At 41.3% G+C, this 20,777-nt stretch overlaps 1 protein-coding gene across 9 annotated transcripts in view; it reads left to right on the forward strand.

Annotated features, from left to right (window-relative positions):
* DMD (dystrophin) overlaps positions 1-20,777 on the forward strand; it is a 2,142,101-nt gene that overhangs the window by 1,900,383 nt on the left and 220,941 nt on the right. For all 9 annotated transcript variants that reach the window (XM_062183372.1, XM_062183374.1, XM_062183379.1 and 6 more), the window contains one exon: positions 2,190-2,268. In XM_062183372.1, the coding sequence (XP_062039356.1) occupies positions 2,190-2,268 (79 nt within the window). The remainder of the gene's footprint in view (positions 1-2,189; positions 2,269-20,777) is intronic.

Genomic DNA, 20,777 nt, shown 5'->3' on the forward strand with positions numbered 1-20,777 from the left:
CCCATGTTCCAAATGAATTCATACGCACAGACGCCATTCGTCTCCTTTCTAATTCCTGCATTTCCAAAGGCAATATCCCCATGCTCCTGGTGTTCTGTCTGAAATCTGGGAGTTGATCTGCATCTTCAAAACTTAAGCTTCACCACCAAATTGGATAGGTCTTCCTTTTTTCAAAACACCTCCTAAGATGTTCCTGCTCTGTACCCCAGGCAGCATTCTCTTCATTCTAACACATTATTACCTCGAGTCTAGTCAATTGCAACAGCCTGTAACTGGTTTCAGCCTCAGGGCCCCTTTTGAATCTATTTTATGCCACACTGACAGACTAATCTTTCTAAAACCCAAGTTTCCTCTAAAATAGTGAGTCATCACACAGAAGTCTTCAGCACTTCCCTCGGCTTATGGAGTGCACCTTGAGTTTGGGCCTGGTTTTGTACCTTCCACTTCCTCAGGTGCCTAACTAATTGTACTTTGCTGCCCTCCTCAACAGCAGTGTTCTGCTAGCCAGGCGTTGCCTGACCTGGCCACATCGCTCTTCCTCTCCTCCAACCCTTTGCCCCTAGAGAGAGCAGGAAGTACAGCATTTGTGTCACGCGTACCCCTTCCCGTATTCCCAGATACATATAAAGGGAGCAAAATGTTACCTGAGCAAAGCACTAATTGTGCCAGAATGCAAGGTACTGGTTTACAGTTTGTCTTTTGCTGTCTGATTTGTACATGCTTCCTCACATTGATTAAAAACACAGCTGCTTCGAAAGGTCTTACGCATAGAGGCTGTCGTTCCAAAAAGTTCATCATATCTCATTGCCTCACACTGTCGCTCGCAGAGCAGTGTTGTGTGCCTAAGTAGCTACAGGTTGTGAGGACTTTGGTTGCCATCAAGTCTTTCTCTCAAAGCTATTTCTTTATGAAGTCACCTCTGCACTGCAGCCACACAATACCTTTCTCTAATGTTCATTTATAAAAAGAAAAATGTTGTGCTCAGGCCTTTCATTATTTGAATGCTATTTCCTGAATATTTCATTTCATTATTTGATTTTGTTTTTATCTACTTATTTTATTTGAGGGACAGAGAAATGGAGACAGACAGAGAGCTGCCATCTGCTGATTCATTCCCCAAATGCCTATTAACTGCCAAGGCAGAACCAGACAAAGCAAGGAGCCACTCAATGCAGGTCTCCGCCATGGAAGTCTGTTCGGGATACACACTAGGCACTTCAGTGACATTAGAAGTCAGAGTTGACAGCAGAGCAGGCCGCCTGAAACACTTTGCTGATGAGGTTCCGAGCAGTTTCACCTCCTGGGACTTCTCCACACCACAGGAGCTAAGCCCTCTGGGTTCTGGTGATTCTCGGAAAGCTGTGTTCACAGTTGAATCGGGACTCAGTGTTACAGAGCTAGCATGCTCGTAGTCACCATAAACACTGAGTTAGCAAATGCCAGATGACAGCGTATGCCATTTCGCCATGAAATTCTTTCTTTTTGGCCCACCAAGAATGGAGCTCACTAATGTGACAGTACACTGCATCAATATAGTATAGAGTAACATAAAGATGATGGTTTTTATGCCATGTAGCATAAAGGTATATTTCCTAGTAATTTCCAAGTCTAGTGAAAACTGGAATCTGAAAATTTCTTCTGTTCTACTACCCATACTTTAATACCTCAAATTAAAGCCTTGCTTCTACTTCCTTGATACTTAACTATTTGTTACTTATTAATTATCAGTAATTATCACCCAATGTCTCATTAATTATTGATCAACGCTAATTCCAAAAAAGTCAAAAATAGCAGACTAACATACAAAATCTACGTCATTTCTAAGATCCTTTAGTTACTTAAGATAATAGCAAATAACCAGCCTACTAATCGTTTTGTAAAAGAATGAGTTTCTGCTTTGTGATGGTGCAGTTGAGGCAGTAGTTCCATTGAGGCTGCCAATGAGCAGAGTGAAAAACATCATTTTAACATTGTCAGTAGAGGAAATCTTTGTGATTGGCCTTGGTTTGATGAAAATGAGTCTTGCAGACTATAGATGGTAAGTGCGTATTAAAGGCAGGGTTATGAATTGTTGCGTTAGTGTTCTCGGCCTTAGAGACCTCAAAGATCTTGCCAAACATGATAGGTTGCTTTAATTGTTCCTCGTGTGCTGTGATGAGAGGATGTAACTTCTCTCCTTCCCCTCCCAGGTGGCCGTGGAGGACCGCGTCAGGCAGCTGCACGAAGCCCACAGGGACTTTGGCCCAGCCTCTCAGCACTTCCTTTCCAGTAAGTCATTTCCGCTTTCCGCTTCACCTCTCCCCTGGACCCCAGTAGCTAAGAACGCAGAGTTGAATCGCGGTCATCTCTGCCAAATGCCGTGGGTCATGAATCATTCTACAATATAACTTCCTTGATGAATTCAGAAGGTGAGGAAGAGCAGGACCCGTTAGATCATTTTGTCTAGTCTTGAGATAATGCCTAGTTGCTTCCTGTAGTGTGTTCGCCAGTGCTAATTTTATTAATATTTTGAATCTTCATATCTGCCTCTATCAGTTCTCCTCATAAAGCTGGTAATTATCTTATCATGCTAATATGATATGATCGTTCCATGTATGTTACTGTGAAAACATAATTTTTTATCTCTATATAATTCTCGAAACACTCCTTGCCTCAAAGTCAGAAACTCAGCCTAATAATTCCTTGTTTTTATCTTTTAATCTTGACTTCTACTCATCCTTTTTCTTTGACAGGTTTACTACTTTATTAGTTGTATTTTATAGACATATTAGTTGTATATATATTTATATATTATGCATTTTATTTCTTTTTTTTAACTTTTATTTAATGAATATAAATTTCCAGTGTACAGCTTATAGATTACAATGGCTTCCCCCTCCCATAACTTCCCTCCCACCCGCAACCCTCCCCTCTCCCGCTCCCTCTCCCCTTCCATTTGCATCAAGATTCATTTTCAATTCTCTTTATATACAGAAGAGCAATTTAGTATAAAGATTTCAACAGTTTGCACCCACATAGAAACACAAAGTGAAACATACTGTTTGAGTACTAGTTATAGCATTAAATCACAATGTACAGCACATTAAGGACAGAGATCCCACATGAGGAGCAAGTGCACAGTGGCTCCTGTTGTTGACCCAACAAATTGACACTCTAGTTTATGGCGCCAGTAACCATCCTAGGCTGTTGTCATGAGTTGCCAAGGCTATGGAAGGCTTCCAAGTTTACCGACTCTGATCATATTTAGATAAGGTAATAAAAGACAGAGTGAGGATAGTAACCAATGATCCTAAGAGTGGCATTTACCAGGTTTGAACAATTATACAGCATTAAGTGGGGAAGAGGACCATCAGTACACACAGGTTGGGAGTAGAGCCATTGGTGGTAGAGTAGAGGTTATGATTACAAAGGAATGAGGCCCAAGTGCGCTAGACAGGGTCTAGAACAAAGGACAGAGTCATTATTAGAGGAGCTAAGAAAGGTGCTGTCTAAGCTACAAGTAATTTTTCTGATTGAGAGGCAAATAGAACCTGACAGAAGGGGCTTGATAATAATCTGGTGGGCTTTAGGCCTTGTAAATTCAGAGGCCCAGACCTATCTATCTCTTCACATGGGGTATATCCTAAGGGAGGTGTGAACCTCCTAGGGGAAGGCACTCTGTTGACTTTCATTACTTGGCTGGCCTGGGAGGAGAGCTGGCCAGGTGAAGGCAGGGGGCATCTCTAATAAGAAATTTACAGTTCTGCCTGCAATGTTGCTGACCCTACTTGGCCATCCCCTTAATATTTAATTTTTTATTAATATTTAATTAATATTTCTTAATATTTTTATCTCTGATTTAAAATTTCATTTATTTACTTATTTTTATTTGAAAAGAAGAGAGAAAGAATTCTTCAATCCACTGATTCTCCCCCCCAAATTCCTGCAACACCCAGGATTGGGCCAGACTAAAGCCAGGTGCCAGAAATTGGGTCTCCCATGTGCATGACAGGAACCCAAGTACTTGGGCCATCCTCCACTGCCTCCCAGGGTATGCATTGGCAGGAAACTTTAATCAGAAACAGAGTTGGGACTCGAACCCAGACACTCTGATTTGGAATGTGAGCATCCCAATTGCTTTGCCAAATGCTTGCCCTTATATATTTTGTAATTAATACTAAGAGGTACAGCTTCAGTTAGCTGAAAGTTTAAGGATTGGAATGTACTAAATATAACCATTAATCTTGAATTGGCAAGCACCTCTTTTCCTCTGATGACTGTTTTTGATGTGTATCATTATTTCTTTGATTATGAAAATATATATGTTGACTTTTTTGGCATTTAAAAAGTCATACCTCTACTATGTGAAATTAACATACACTAGCATTGTGATGTATTTCTTCCTGGCCATATGTGAGTATGTATGAGGATTTAATCATCACCTTAAGACAATTACTCTGTGCCTGTTCATGTTATAAATATTAACTAATTTGTTCTTTAGAGAGACTCCATGAGACAGATACCTTTATCATCCCCTTTTCTTATGAGGAGGAAGTTGGGGAATGCATTCACACAGCTAGTCGGTGAGAGAGCAAGAATTCAAACCCAAGCAGTTGGTTCCAGAGTCAATGTTGTTAAGCACTATGCTGTACTTGTGCTTTATTTGTATATTTATGGTTTAAAAAAAAAAGTAATTCTGTATGCTCTCCCTTTGTTCAACTGCATTCTTCTATTGTCACTTTCTGGTCCTTTCCTTTCTTTTCCAATCTTCAAGCATTAATAAAAAGACTCATGCTCATAAATATTCTTGAAGTTTCTCTCTAGAGTCTTTCATGTGTGTTTCCAGTTGGCTGTTGTCTTTTAGAACAAAAATTTCTCAAAGGTGTTGATTCTGGCTTTTGGTACGCATCAGTCAAGTAAGATCCTGTCACCTTTTCTTGACTGATTCTAGCCTTACTCAGCAACATGCAGTCCAGTTATTTGGACAGTATCAAATCTGCTTACAGGTAGCTTAAAGAACGGAGTGAATTAAAGAGTATATCTGAATGATTGGGATTGTAGCTTTCAGGAGTGGCTCTAGAAAAATTCTAAAGTTTTGCAGATTTTGTCTTCTGTACTTTTCCAAATCTGGTCTGAATAGCTTGCCTCGGTGATAGCCATTTTATTTGATTTAATTGAGATTAAATGTGATAGCCTATTCCTAAGTGACTCATATACCATAAATAAAAATATAACTATTGTGAATATTAATAACTCCTCAGACGCCATGTCTATTCATTCATTCTTTCTTCTGTCTCCCTCCTCCCTGAAATCCCATGTCTTCCCCCATTAAAACCTATTCCCAGAAAATGATATGTTATACTCATTTAACCCAGGTGACAGGTAAAGTTTAATGTGTACTTCTCCTGGGTTATTTGCATTTTAATAGGGTGAAAATCCATAAGCCTGAAGAATGGCTCTCAGGTGGTAGAATGTCAGCTGTGAGCCCTGAGCCGTAAGGGAAGAGCTTGGAGGGTCCAGGTGGGGAGCATCCTTACACCTTTCACACTGGGTCCCATCAGTGCCCACTTCCAGAAAGGTCAGGCCCAGAGACGCAGACACTCATAGAGAGATTGATTGGCCTGCCTACTTGGAGCCAGCCCTGGAAGCCACCAATCTCTTGGGTGCCCACGGGGAATAGCAATGTATTCATAGAAGCTCTGCTTGCGGCTGTAAAAATAAATACCAATTTCTTTTAGAGGATGTTAAACAAATAATATAACGAGGCTAATAGGACAATGAGACTGAATGATGGATTGTTTCTTTATGTTTTCCTTTTTAAATTACAAAGGTAATACACACTCATCAAGGAAAATTTGGAAAACACTGCCAACAGAAAAGGGAAAATTATCCATAATCTTCCCACTCTGAGATAAATACTATCAGTTGGTTTGGATATGTTCTGTCTCTCTCTCAGGGTGTATGTGTGTGTATGTGTTCACGTATATCCAGCTTCTCTTTTTTCTTTTCAACCAGGCAGGGATGAAAATAGCATTTTATGACCTGGTGTTTTTTTTTGCCTTAAGTCTATATTAAAATATTTTTATGTGTTTAGTCTCCACACTCATTTTTTGAAATGGCTGGCTAATATTCCCTTCTTTGTACCAAATCTACCAAGACAAGGCTGAATTGCTCAAAATAAGATTATTTCAAAATGTTTGCTGTTACATCCAGCATCATGACTAACATCTTTGGGTACCTTTACAAACGTCTCAGACTCTGCCTATAACATAAATGCCTAAAAGCAGGATTGCTATCTTAATGGTATTTACATTTGTAAGGTTTTTCAAGTGCATTGCTAACTAACTTCTAGAAAGTTGTGCCAGATTTTGGGTGCACCATGAAAAGTATGCTCGAGGCAGGGCATCTCTGACACCACTTATTTCCTATTCAATGGTCTGCCATGAAACAAAAAGTCTCCCTTTGCACCAAGTACATTAAAATATATTTGAAAAATTCCCCTAAGGATATATTAAGTTAGTTGATATCATTACATGTTTATTAATTTGCGTCCATGTGATTTCTGATACTTGGAAATCAGAAAGAGAGTTGAGCATTTAACCTAGTGGTGCAGATAGCTGTTAGGAAGGCCATGGCTCATACTGGAGTACCTTGGTTGGATTCCTAGCTCTAGCTTCTGACTCCAGCTTGCTAGTAATGGGAACCCTGGGAAGCAGCAGTGATGGGTTAAGTGATTGGGTTTCTGCCATCCACATGGAAGACCTGCATTGGATTCCTGGCTAGCCCAATCCCAAACATTGACAGGTGAGAGGGCTGTGTGTGTGTGTGTGTGTGTGTCTCACTGTGTCTCAAATAAATATATAAAATTTTTAAAATAGAAGAAATTACAAAGGAAAGCAAATTAAAGATGAGCTACTAACTTTACCCCCCCCCACACAAAACATGCTTATCTTCTCTCTCCCCCCCCCACTCCTCTTTGAAAATTATATTATCAGCTGTCTTTTTTTTTATTGGAAGAGGAAGGCAGCCTTTTATTTAAAAAAAAAAAAAGTGTGCACTGTTTCTTTTTGATGGACCAATGTCTATTTTTTACAGAAGTTGCTTCTTTTATCTTAGATCTGAAAGAAAATGAGAAGATGAAAACATTGTAAAATATGACCCTTATACATTGATAGACACTATTTACTTTTAATGCTAGTTTTAATACTCTACTCCTAATTGACTTCTGAAACTTAAACCAAGATAAAGGAGGAAGTTTAATAGTGTGATCTTTTTAAGTTACATATACATATTTAACTATAAAGTCATTATTTAAAACTATTAAAAGTATTATAAAATTATGTATATATACTTGATACTTTCTTCATATGTCAGTGATCAATAAAATAGTATAATATTCATTGATTGACATTGTAGTCTATTATCCTTCTTTTGTTATTTTCTAAAATTTAATAACTTTTTTCTGCCCTTTTTCTCAATTCTCTAGAATTCTGCCCTGAATTTTACTTCTCTCTCTAAGCAGGATAACTATACAAGTATATTTGGGCAAAAGTAGAAATCCTTTTATAATGGTAAGAAGAACCTATGGCTATCTTAATATTTTATAGGTTCTAGAATTCCCTAAATGATCATTTTTCAAGTCGAGTTCTTCAGAACATTCATGTCCTATAAGAGTTTAATAACTGTCCCTTGAAACAAATAGTTGGAGGTCAATAAGATTGGAAAAACACTAGGTTATAAAGATAAACAAGTTTCTTCCCTGTTGGAATTCTCGGAGCCTTTATTATCTGTTGAGACTCTAGGAGCAGGATAAAGAGTCCATAGCTCTTCTCCATACTTATGTGACTGCAGAATCCTTTTTCAGACACACCAAATAATTTCTCACTAAGTGTGTCATGGAACACAGTGAATTTCTGCCCTAACACTTCACTTGCCAAATGATTGCCGTGACAAAATTTTTCTATTGAAAGTAATAAGGTCATGATACAACTAAAAGGAAACTCAAGGGTGGGCATTGTGACACAACAGGTTATACTGCCACTTGGGATGCCCACATCCCATGTCTGGGTGCTGATTCAAGTCCTTGGCTCCCCTGCTTCTGATCCAGCTTCCTACCAATGCTTCCTAGTAAGCGCCAGAGGATGGCTTACATGTTGGGTCTCTGCCATCCATGTGGAGGCCTGGACAAAATTCCAGTCTCTGAGATTCTGCCTGGCCCAGCCTTAGCTGTGTGGGCATTTGGGGGGGTGAACCAGCAAATGGAAGACCTCTCTCTTTCTCTCTGTCTCTCTTTCTCTCTCTGTCTCCCTGTCATTCTGCCTGTCAAGTAGATACAAATGAACACTGTTTAAATGAAAAGAAAATGAATATTTATAAGGCAAAAAGGTCCACTTACTTTCTTTATGAGGAGTTTCCAAACTCTGCGATGTGGCTCATTAGTGAATCTTATAATCAGTTTAATGCCTTGCAACCCAAAATTATTTATTTAGTCAGTCATTCATTCAGGAAGTAAAGAGAAAGAGATAATGCTCCCCAAATGTTCATATTAACTGGACTGGGCCTGAATCTGGGAGCTTTGAACTCAGTCCAGGTCTCCCACCTGGTTGGCAGGAACACAAGTTCTTGAGCCATCACCTGTTGCCTCCAAGGACCCACATTATCAGGAAAGTCGTCAGACACTGCAGTCAGACATCAAACACAGGCACTGCAGTATAGCATGTGAACATCTTAACCAGAATCTTAACTCCTAGGCCAAGCACCCACCCCTGACAATTTTTAATGGAATGGAATGGAATAGAAAATATCCGAGTGGGGCCAGCATTGTGGTACAGTGGGTTAAACTGTCGCCTATAGTGTTGGCACCCCATATGGGCTCCAGTTCAAGTCCCAGCCACCCAGCTTCTGACCGAGCTCCCTGCTAATGTGCCTGGAAAGCAGCAGAAGATGGCTCAAGTACTTGGGCCCCTGCACCCACATGGGAGACCACGATGGAGTTCTATGCTCCTGGCCTTGGTCTGGCCCCAATCCAGCCATTGCAGCCATTTGGGGAGTAAACCAGTGGTGGAAGACCACACTCTGTCTTTCTCTCCCACTCTGTATATATTTCTGCCTTTCAAATAGATAAATAAAATCTTTTTAAAAATTTTGAAAAGAAACCATCAGAGTAATTATACAGGATTAAATGTTGTTTGCCTCTTTGTGTTGTTTTGCTAATAGATGTGTGTGTACTTGATCACAGTCTAAAAGGTTTTCTTCTGTGAGTTGCAGTCAGAAAAGTTTGAGATACTCAATAGCTTCAACCTATCTCCTTATTTTACACATGACAAAATACTACAGAATGATTAAATTATATGATACAGGTCACAAAGATTGCTGTAATGGATCTGGAACTGGAACTTAGTTTCTGAGCTTCCAGGACTCACCTCACACTGCCTTACCCGTTAACAGATACCTAGGCCAGTGACTTGCTAGTCCATTTGAAATTGCCAGACTACTCCCTGTGTAAGTATTCCTCTGTTCTGGCTAATATTAACTTGATTTCCAGAGCCTGCATTGTTTTCTCCATACCTCTGGGCCAAAGGTTGTCTTATTGATGGAGTGGGATATTGGTTCAAAGTAAAAGCTATAGAGCTGCATTGACTGGGTTCCAATACTGGGTCAGATACTTTATCTCTTTACTCTTCTTCTTTAAAATGGGAATAATAGGGGCTGGTGCCATGGCGCAGGAGGTTAATCCTCTGCCTGTGATGCCAGCATCCCAAATGGGCACTGGTTCTAGTCCCAGCTACTCCTCTTCCAGTCCAGCTCTCTGCTGTGGCCCAGGAGGGCAGTGGAGGATGGCCCAAGTGCTTGGGCCCCTGCACTCACATGGGAGACCAGGAAGAAGCATCTGGCTCCTGGCCTCGGATCAGCGTAGCTCTGGCTGTTGTGGCCATTTAGGGAGTGAACCAATGGAAGGAAGATCTTTCTCTCTGTCTCTTTCTCTCTCACTGTCTGTAACTCTACCTGTCAAATAAATAAAAAATCTTTAACAAATAAAATGAGAATAATAGTAACATAATTCATCAGTTTTAAGACATGCTTTTTCACCCATATTTCAACAACTCTGGATCAGAATGTTCCTTATGACCAATGAGGTCTTGGAGTCAATGTAATATGGCAGCATTTTCTCGGGGTCCTAGTGAAGATGATATGGTTACCATATGTAAAAGCCTTTAGAACAGTGCTAACATGTAGTAAGTGCCATAGGTGTGTTTGCAATTAGCATTAGAATCATTATTACTTTCACCTTGATAGTGAAACTTTGTATATTGGTATGGATGTTAGAGTCACACTGGTCATGAAAGTATCATTCATTCTCTTGCATTTAATTGTTAATGTAAGTAATTCCTCTCCTTTCTAAAGATAGTTTTCATGGATCTCATACAAAAGCCCATATTTCACACATTATAAGAGCTCAATATTCATTTGCATAACTAATGAAGAGATGAGTAATCCAAAGGGTAGACACTAATCTCTGTAAGGTCAGGATAGTATGCATCTTGTTGACAGTTGTGCAGTACCTAACATGGTCCCTGGCACTTGGTAGATGCTCAAAAATCTTTATAGAATGAATTGTGTCTTAGACCCAACAGAAGAAGAGTTCAGTTTACTCTTGACATTGACGGTACACAGTGGCATGAGATTTAGCCTAGTGACTATCACATAGTAGACACTTAATAAATTACATGACCTTTCATGTTGCCTCTCCGCAGGGGCTAATAGTCTCCATAACTTTACAGGGCCATTTTTATCAAACTCTGCTGTGCCATGTAATATTATAAGGGGAAAAGCTTACTTCCAAAATACACCATGATGACAACTGTATTAGAAAATAAAATAGCACTAAAATACACACAAAGACTGACAATTAAAGTACATCAAAATGTAAACAGTTGTATCTTTCTTTTTACTTTTGCAGATTTTTTTATAATAAGCATGTGTTCCTTTAATAAGATTAAAAAAGCAGTAAGTGTAAAAATTTTATATTCTAGCTTTTAACCCAGTGACCTCTTGCCGTGCTATACTCTACGGGTGGCAATTGAGCTCTATAAGATAAATTTCCTTTTTACTATTTATTCTAAATTTAGAAGCTGTGAGTTTCATTGAACTTTCTTGTTCTCAGATTAGGAGACACTGTGAAAGAAAGAACTGATCAGTTATTTCTTGCAAATGTTACAGTCTTAACTGCCTTAATTATATCCCTGGTTAACACTTTTCCTCTCTCGGCAAAGCAGCCCATAGTACAGATCCCTGACACACAGGGCTAAATGGTCTGTTTCCATCCTGAGCCTTGACAAATCTTCTCTCATGAACCATTTTTTTTAAACAGAGCAGGGAGAAGCTTAAGCATATCTAGTACTTGCTGACATTCCACTTACAGCATACCAACCCATTGTCCTTAGAGGAATGGGTGATTTGAAATATGACTGGGACAGTAATTTAAAGCTTCAGATCAGCTTAAAAGAAACGATTGTGATAAAACTCAGAAAGAACCTCGCAAGCACAATGCAACATGATTTTCAGGCCAAAGCTGTCTGTCAGATAAAATCTCAGGGCAGAATAATATGAGACAGTTTCTTCAGCAGTCAGTTGTCCTGCATGTTAGGAATTTGGAACAAATGCCATCTGACTCACCAGGGATGCTGGAAACACCTCTATAAATTCAAAGGTAGCCTTTTAGATGCTCAAAACAAAAGCAGACCTTGGTGGGCATTGTGGCATAGCAGGTTGAGCCACTGCTTGGGGTGTCTTCGTCCCATATCAGAGTGCCTGGGCCTGAGTCCTGCCACCTCTTCTGATCCAGCTTTCTGCTCAAGTGCGCCCTGGGAGGCACCAGATGATGGCTCAAGCACCTGGCTCCCTGCCACCCCATCAAAATACCCCAATGCAGTTCCTGGCTCCTGGCTTTGACCTGGCCTGGCCCTAGCTGTTGCAGGCATTTTTGGAATGAATCATCCAATAGGAGATCTCTCTCGCTCTGTCTGCCCTCCCATCTGCTGGTTCACCTGCCAAATGACCACAAGAGCTTGGGCTGGGCCAGGCCAAAGCCAGGAGCTTCTTCCGAGTCTCCCAAGTTGGTGCAGGAGCCTGGGAACCTAGGCCGTCTTTTGCTGCTTCCCCAAGCAATTAGCCGGGAGCTGGCTGGGAAGTAGAGCAGCTACAACACAAGCCAGTGTCCATATGGGATATTGGCATCACAGGTGGCTTCTTTACCTGATATGCCACAATACCGGCTCCAGTTGATTTTTTTATTGACCCCCCATTTCTAGAGGTCTCTTTGGTAATGAAGAGAAAAAAATGGATCCATAAAATAACAAAAGTCAAGTAACCACTAAGCCATGCCAGCCCTGATAAACATATTTTAAGATTTATTTATTTTATTTGCAAGGCAGTAGAAAAAGGAGGAGATAGAGAGATCTTCCATCCACTGGTTCACTCTACAAATGGCCACAATGGCTGGAGCTGAGTCAGGTTGAAGCCAGGAGCCAGAAGCTTCATCCACATCCCCACATGGGTGTAGGGGCCCAAGCATTTGGGCCATCCTCCACTGCTTTCCCAGGTGCATCAGCAGGGAGCTGGATATGAAGTGAAGCAGCTGGGACTTGAACCGGCGCCCATATGGAATGTGGGTGCTGCAGACAGCAGTTTAACCTGTTGGGCCATAGTGCCGACCCCTGCAATAAGCAATTTTTTAAAGGCAGCATAGCGAGAATTATTATCCTCTTTTCAAAATGTATTGACATGGCCCTTTCTCCTTTAGGTCAGATTTATACTCACCAATAAGATTTCAGATTTGCTTGCTTTAGAATATCCTTAGTAACACAGATGTGCATTGTTGGCCCTACGTGTCCCATTTATTTGAATGCATGAGGAAACTTACACAAGGTCCCAGTTTCTGCTCTGGGAATTTGGTGCTGGAGCTGGCTTATCCTGGCTCGAGAGAGAGCCAATTGCTAAATATACAGGAATTGTGAACCAGTTGTTAAACTCACCTTTGGTAGCTTGAAATCAGCTGTCGTGGGAATAGTTACCCTGCAGAAACTGGCAAATACTGCAAATCGAGGCCTCCTTTTTAACATAGCTAGTTTAGCAGACCACTAATTTATGTGTGTTACTCAGATCTCCCAAGTCCTTGGACGCGAAGCACTTTCTTAAGCTTAGCAGGAAGAGAGGTCAAAACCTAAATATTTACCTGCCTTAGATAGGGTGATCACTCATCCTAGTTTGTTTCGAACTGCCCTTGCTTTAGCACTGAAACTCCCATATTCCAGGAAATCTGCTCCATTCCAGGCAAACCAGGCACACTAACCTTAAGTGAAGTGCCCAGAACATGGAGCCCTCAGTGGCGCTTCTTGTAGAAGTGATTAATGGAGAGACATTCCCCGAGTGAAAGGCAGTGAGGGAGGCAGGCTCAGCAGAGAGGTCCAGACAAACTGCAGCCTGATCCCACAGGGAGCACTGGAGCACGCATTGGACAACAGACTCGGCCCCACCTCTGGGGAAGGGTGCTGGACTTCAGCTCCCCCGTGTCAATCAGCCGTTTGCTGTGCGGTTCTGGGAAATAGGAGATAGCAAGGCTGAGAGAGGTATTCTGGTCAAAGGGGCAGGCCACGGGCCCTTAGCCACCCACACTCACAACAATGGTGGATGGGTGAACCAGCTCGGTGAAGGGGATCTGACAGAGACACCGATAGGAGTCACTTCTTCCAGATTTTCTGCAGCTATTATGATACGCCATGCGTAATGTGGCCTTAGAGCTGAATGGTGGCATTCAGCTCAATTAGTAACCACTGCTTTGTCATCACAGAGCTACAGGGAAATTAGTCCAGTGGCACGGTGGAGATGAGGCATGTGGCCACTTCTTTCTTATTTCATCTTCCTCATTGTGACAGATTTCTCTGGGCCTGAAGAAGACCTAGGGCAAGGAGACCAGCACCATGGTTCTCAGTCCATTTCATGACATAGGCACTATTTTAGTGGCATACTGGCTCTGAAATATATATTTTTCCACACCCCAGAAAATGAAGGTGTTTGTGATTTTGGCCTAGGGGAGCATTTTGTCATCTGTTCTAGAATACAAAGCTTAGCACAACAGAAATGGTGGAATCGCATCCCTGTGGGCAAAAATCATTGCTTTCATTTTTCCATTTGGATGTTTTCCATTCTCAGAACACAATCAGTTTGGGATTACAAAATAGTTTTTGGGGAGAACTTTGAGGTGAGGACAAAAAGCATTTTTGTTCTTTTGTAGATTTACATAAATTGTTCCTTGTTTAAAAGCCATTCGCCAGGATTTTTAGACAGACTTTGAAATAGCAATAGAAATTGTCTTGATTTTGGCCTACTATGGGTACTGCTCTGTTATGTGCTGTGTCACCGTAAGACTTTAAGGAACTGAGAAAGGCTTGGTAATGAGGCGTGTGTTCAGGAGTGGGAGAAGCAGAAGGAAGGATCAGGAAGAGCAGTCGTAATGAAATCTACATTTGTTCCACTCTCTATGCGTTGACTGCCATAGACATCAAACTATCACAGCATCGTGGCTGCTTTCCTTCTTCCTCCTGGTACCTTCACCTAGAGTTTCTGCCTCCTTTGTTCTCCTTTTTGAACTTCCCCATTTTCTCCCATCCCCATAAGATGCATGCCGGACTATAAACCAGACTTTCCTGACCTGGGTACCATTGACATTTTGGGCCAATTGTTTGTTTTTGAGGTCTTACTGGCGTATTAGCCCTGGAAACATCCCCAGCTGCTACCCACTACATGCCAGTAACACTAGCCCCACCGCCCTCAGGTGTGATAACCAAAACTACCACCAGATATTACCAAATGTTCCTGATGGATGAAATTCCCCCTAGTTGAGAATCACTCTTACATATGAACCCCTGGACAATTTGTGGCCATGCAATGAGGGTCATGTAGAACAAAAACAGAGTGACTTATGCTTAAAGAGTCATTCCAAACTATTTTTCTGCACCTCTAGCTCCCCTTCAGTGAAGGGGATTGTCCTCAGCAGATGATCTTCAAAGACTGACTCAGCTGCCTCAACAAGATCACACCCCTTTCCTAGGCATCTCCTGATGCAGGAGTAGAAAGACCCAGCCCTTCTGGCCCAGTGCCAGAGAAGTCCAACTTCTAGTTCAGGAGCTCCCGCAGGGTTAACTGAGACTGTCACTGGGCCTGCTTCCAAGCTTGACTTTGCCCTATTCCCATTCTGTCACATTTCCTTCCCTTCACAACTGTCAATTTCAAGGTCACATAGTTACTAAGTATCCTATATCTTCTAAACATTGCCTTAGAGTGAGTCTTTGTTGGGAACTCAATTTGTGAGGGGACAGTGTCATTGATAGCCATTCTGAAGCATCTTAGAAAAATCCATTGCAGTAGGGCGATTCTAGTTAGTGGATAATATGACTCTCTCTTGTTTTTATCATGACATTGATGATTTGATCCTGTATAAGTAGTGATGATCATTATTTAAGATGTGTAACCTCATGATATCCATTAACAGGAAAAGACTTTGGGGACAACATAAAATTCCATCAGTCTCTAGCCTTATACCTTAAGCTTAGCAGCATACATGCCAATGACACGCACAAATTAGAATTCAGTATGATCAATAAAATAGATCATAAAATAAAATGGATGAGAGTGTGAACACCATAAGGTTAGAGGGCACACATTACTCTTTAATGTTTTCTTTTATTTAATATTTCTTGCATTTAACACAATAGCAAGCACATAGATGCAGAATATGCCTTGAGGAAATTAATGACTGGGCACTTTAAGGACTGTTCCAACGCCAGTACAGTAGGAAAGAACTTCCTCTAGCATTTGTCTAATGACCTAAAAATTTTAATGAGTTTCACTTTATTTTCCATCAGGTAAGAATTGATCCACCTTGTTACTTAGCAAATGTTTATTGAATGACCAATAGAGATCAAACTCTGTTCTAAGAACTGGAGAACAGCAGTAAATAAAACACATGTTCTCTCTCATGGAGCTTAAATTTTAATAAGAGAAGATGAACAATCAGATCATGATGAGTTTGATAAAGAATAAATCAGGATGAAAAGGCTGGAGGGATGGGGTAAGGGAAATCTTTAAATACAGAGATGGTGACATTTGAATAGAGAAGTGAGAGAGTGAACCGGACAGATGTTGATGGGGCAGAGGGACAGGCGAAGTGTTCCAGGGGGAGGGCATGGGAAACACAGAGGCCCCAAGATTGTAACATGCTTAGAGAGTTTGAGGGAAACTGGTATGACTGAAGCTAAGGAAACAAATTGAGGAATTATCACTAACAGCAGGCACTTGGAATATGAAAATGAGAAACAATTCGGATCTGGAAAATCTCACATTCTAAGAAAGATAGACCGCCTAGATTCTGTAGGAGTAGAAGGGAAACAGGAATTCATTCTTGAGTGAGGGAAGTGAGATGTTCTGTCTAGACAAGTATGAGTGTACATTGACCCAGATGTTACATGCAAATTCAAGGTAAAGGGTATTCTGATAGGAATCTAACAAAGAATGCTTTTAACTGCTCAGTCTTTGCTTTCACATAACAAGAATCACAGGATGCATTCAGCGATGAGAAATCAGGTTCTCCCTTCTACTTAGCCGTTCTGATATGATGAATATTCCCCTTTCCAGTTTTACCGTGTAGTCTCCTTATAGCCCTTTGGTTCAGAAGAGGGATTTCTTATGTATGTATAATGAATATAAATATAGGTTTTAGAGAGTGCTAATGTTTTAATGAGATAGAAATAGGCAGACAGGAGAGAGAATAATTGAAGAATTAGTCAACATGGGGGCAATTTGATGTGGAAAGAGAATGTCTGAGTAGGAAATGTCTCAGAAAAAAATTAGAAGAGGAACAGAAGGAGCTCCTTTATGGTATGAGTCAAGGACAGGAGGGATTTATTCTCAAAAGGAAGAAAATAGAAGAGTTTGTGTTGTAGAAGTTGACCTAGGTCAGTCATCAAGGGAAAGAAACTACAATCATCTTTCAGCATCCATGGGGAATTGGTGCCAGGACCCGTCCCCACTTGGACACCAAAACCTGCAGATAGTAAAGTTCCTAGCACAAAATGGTGCACTATTTGCATGTAACCGCCACACCTCCTCCCCTATACTTTAAATCACTTCTAGATTACTTATAATACTCAATACAATGCAAATGCTCTAAATAGTTGTTATACTATATTGTTTAGGGAATAATAACCAGAAAAGTCTTTACATATACAGTACAGATGAAAAAGGTTTTAGACATTTTTGCTCAGTAGTTTGTTGAATCTGCAGATGCGGAATCCTCAGGTATAGAGGGCCAATTGTAATTCAAAAGACTTGGTCCTGAAGATCTGGAGCAGGTATGTCTCTTAGAGGTATTAAAGGAAGCAAGAAATCTTTAAACTGAATCTTTGCTTACTCCTGGAGCCCAACATGAAAGTCCATGAGAACCTTGCTGTCTTGAGACAAAAGAAAGGGCAGCAAGGCTTATGACTTAAACAGGACAGTATGTAACTTCAGGTGGACAGAGCGGGCGCTGTGGCACAGCGGGTTAATGCCCTGGCCTGAAGCGCCAGCATCCCATATGAGCGCCAATTCAAGACCCGGCTGCTCCACTTCCCATCCAGCTCTCTGCTAGGGCCTGGGAAAGCAGTAGAAGATGGCCCAGGTCCTTGGGCTCCTGCACCCGTGTGGGAGACCCGGAGGAAGCTCCTGGCTCCTGGCTTCGGATGGGAGCAGCTCCAGTCATTGCAGCTAATTGGGGAGTGAACCATCGGATGGAAGACCTTTCTCTCTCTCTCTCTCTCTCTCTCTCTCTCTCTCTCTCTCTCTCTCTCTCTCTGCCTCTCCTGTCTCTGTGTAACTCTGACTTTCAAATAAATAAATAAATCTTAAAAAAAAAAAAACTTCAGGTGAATTCCTCTAACAAAGATTGCTCACGCTAATTGTAGAAAATAAAAAGGAGGGCAGGCATTTGGTGCAGTCATGACGTCATCACTCAGGATGCCCACATCCCATGTTGGAGTGCCTGGGTTCAAATCCTAACTCTGCTCCTGATCCAGTTGACTGTCAGTGTGCACCCTGGGAGGCAGCAGGTGGTAGCTCAGGTAGTTGAATCCCAACCACCCATGTGCGACATCCAGATTGAGTTGCCAGCTTCAACCTGGCCCAGCCCTGGCTATTCTGGGCATTTGGGAAAGAAACCAGGAGAAGGACAACCTCTGTCTTTTTCTGTCTATCTCTCTGCATTTTACTTGTTTGAAAGAAAAGAAAAAGAAGTTAGTAAATTTGGTAATACGAAATTTAAAGCTCAGAATAAAAATTGAAATTAAAAGAAGTGTTTATTTCTTTCTAAAAATTGTGGGTTTTTTTGCTTTGAATTCTTGTGTACTACTAATATGAAATGATAAAACACAGTTGATTTCGTAGTTGGCATCCGAATCAGAATGGTACAAGAAAGATTTGTCTCCTTTCCCTGAGAACTACATAAAATTTTTGAAGTATCAGAAAATGGCTAGAAAAGGAGGAGGAGGGATTATTTCCTTGAGTTTTTCCATAGTTCCATGCTTTAGTGGTTACAGTCAGTTTAATTCTAGAAGCATAAAGAATCTCTTTGATTTTTCTAATTATCCTGGAATTCTTCACATTGACAATTTATGGCATAAATGTCTTGATTAATTCACTATATTAATAATAATAAAGGTAGGAGTCAGAATTTTAAAAATGAGCGTTTCTTGCTCTTAACCCTGAGGAAGCATTTTACATGGAGTAACCTACTTGATGCTCACAGCAACCTTGTAAAATAAGGACTGCTATCATCTCTATTTTGTAGGAAAAAAAAACTGAGACTGGAGCAGTTCAATAACATATTCAAGTTCAAACCATTATGGTTTATCAGCTTTAGACAAGGGATTCTTTTTTTTAAAAGATTTTATTTATTTATTTGACAGGTAGAGTTACAGAGAGAGTGAGAGAGAGAGAGAGAGAGAGAGAGAGAGAGAAAGGTCTTCCTTCCATTGGTTCACCCCCCAAATGGCCGCTACAGCTGGCGCTGTGCCGATCCGAAGCCAGGAGCCAGGTGCTTCCTCCTGGTCTCCCACATGGGTGCAGGCGCCCAAGCACTTGGGCCATCCTCCACTGCCTTCCCAGGCCACAGCAGAGAGCTGGACTGAAGAGGAGCAGCTGGGACTAGAACCCGGCACCCATATGGGATGCTGGTGCCGCAGGTGGAGGATTAACCAAGTAAGCCATGGCGCTGGGCCCCCAGGGTATTTTCAATCCTTTAATCTCTTCGATTTTCTTTCCTCTGTGTGTGTGTGTGTGTGTGTGTCCATGTCCCTCTTTCCCTTTCTTTGTCAGCCGTGTCCACAAGTCACTCCCCCAAACAGTGACTTACATATCCTTTATATATGAGAATGCAAAGTCTCGATTCTGATGCTTGTGGGTCTGGGTAGAATGCGCCCGGAAAGCTCTGCTTCTTGCTGCCGGCTGGCCGGCTTTGCTTTTGAGTGTGTGGGGTTTTGAGGCCCAGGCTGAAGGATCAGAGGCCACTTGAAGCATGTTCTCCTAGCAGCTGCCAAAGCACAAAAAGGATGTGCTTTGCTGAAGCAAGTCATGTGGTCAAGCAGAGATCAAGGGGCTGCGAAATACAACGTGCTCATCCTGAGGCTATGGCTAAGACATACATGTTTTATTCGTTTACAGTGGAGTAAAGATTGAGCCCAAAATTCAGTCTCTCTCACTCTTTTATTACTCCAATTATTGTCTTAGTGTTCACTCATTCTCCTCATCTTGCTTTCTAAATGGATGTACCTCCCATTTATAGTCTGTGGTTTTTAATATCTGAGTTGCTCCCTACTGTCTCAGGTTTCAAATTTTACTCTCCTTGAAATTTCCCTAGTGCCTAATACAATACCGTCCACACAGAGAGCATTCAGCAAATGGTGTTGATTGCCTGCTGTCTTTTAAAAGCACATCTGGAGAGACACAAAAGGCACCTGGCAATATTGCACTGACTTGTTAGTAAGCTGACTTAACCCGCGTGGCCCAAAGACTGTAACCACCATTACCTAGAGGAAAGTTTTCTGGTCATGTAGTCAGCCAATTCTGCTTGAATTTATTCTGAAAAGCCTTGAGCATAAGTTAGTCACAGCTCTATTTATATGGACACCTGTCTTCCTATACCTGACCTTATGAAGCTTCGTTTCTTTTCTACTGTCCTAAAAGTCACAATGAAATTCTTGAAGTCTGTGATGAGTCAGTTTGAAGGAGATTTTTTTTGATGAGTAATGCCACCCAGTACTGGGTACTAGACTTGGTGGGAGTGCACAGCCAGCAGGCACTGGCTATCAGCTACAGTGTTATCTTTGCGACTGAGCCACCTTGCTAAGGTGTTTACAGTGAACTCTTGACTCCCCAAATCATACCTAAGCCTGATACTCTAAACAGTTTGGCAATCTACTGGCAACACCCAGGCTGTGGTATTCTGTTCACAAGTGTGCTATGGCTTCAGAGCTCGGTGTTACCCGTCTGACAGCTCATATAATATTTACAGGTTGTTATTCGTGAGGAATTTTAGTTAGCCATAAAGATTTTCACAGCTATGGCAGACATTAGAGGTCTCATCCATCACTCTTGTGACCTTCCCCTCTGCAACGTAGCCCATCTGTCTCTGCTGTTGAAATCTTTATGGAAAATCTGCCCATCTTTGAAAGTTTAGTAAGGATCCTTAAAGTTTTCATTGAATCTTT

This window comes from Lepus europaeus, chromosome X, assembly GCF_033115175.1.
Source record: "Lepus europaeus isolate LE1 chromosome X, mLepTim1.pri, whole genome shotgun sequence".
Lineage (NCBI taxonomy): Eukaryota > Metazoa > Chordata > Mammalia > Lagomorpha > Leporidae > Lepus > Lepus europaeus.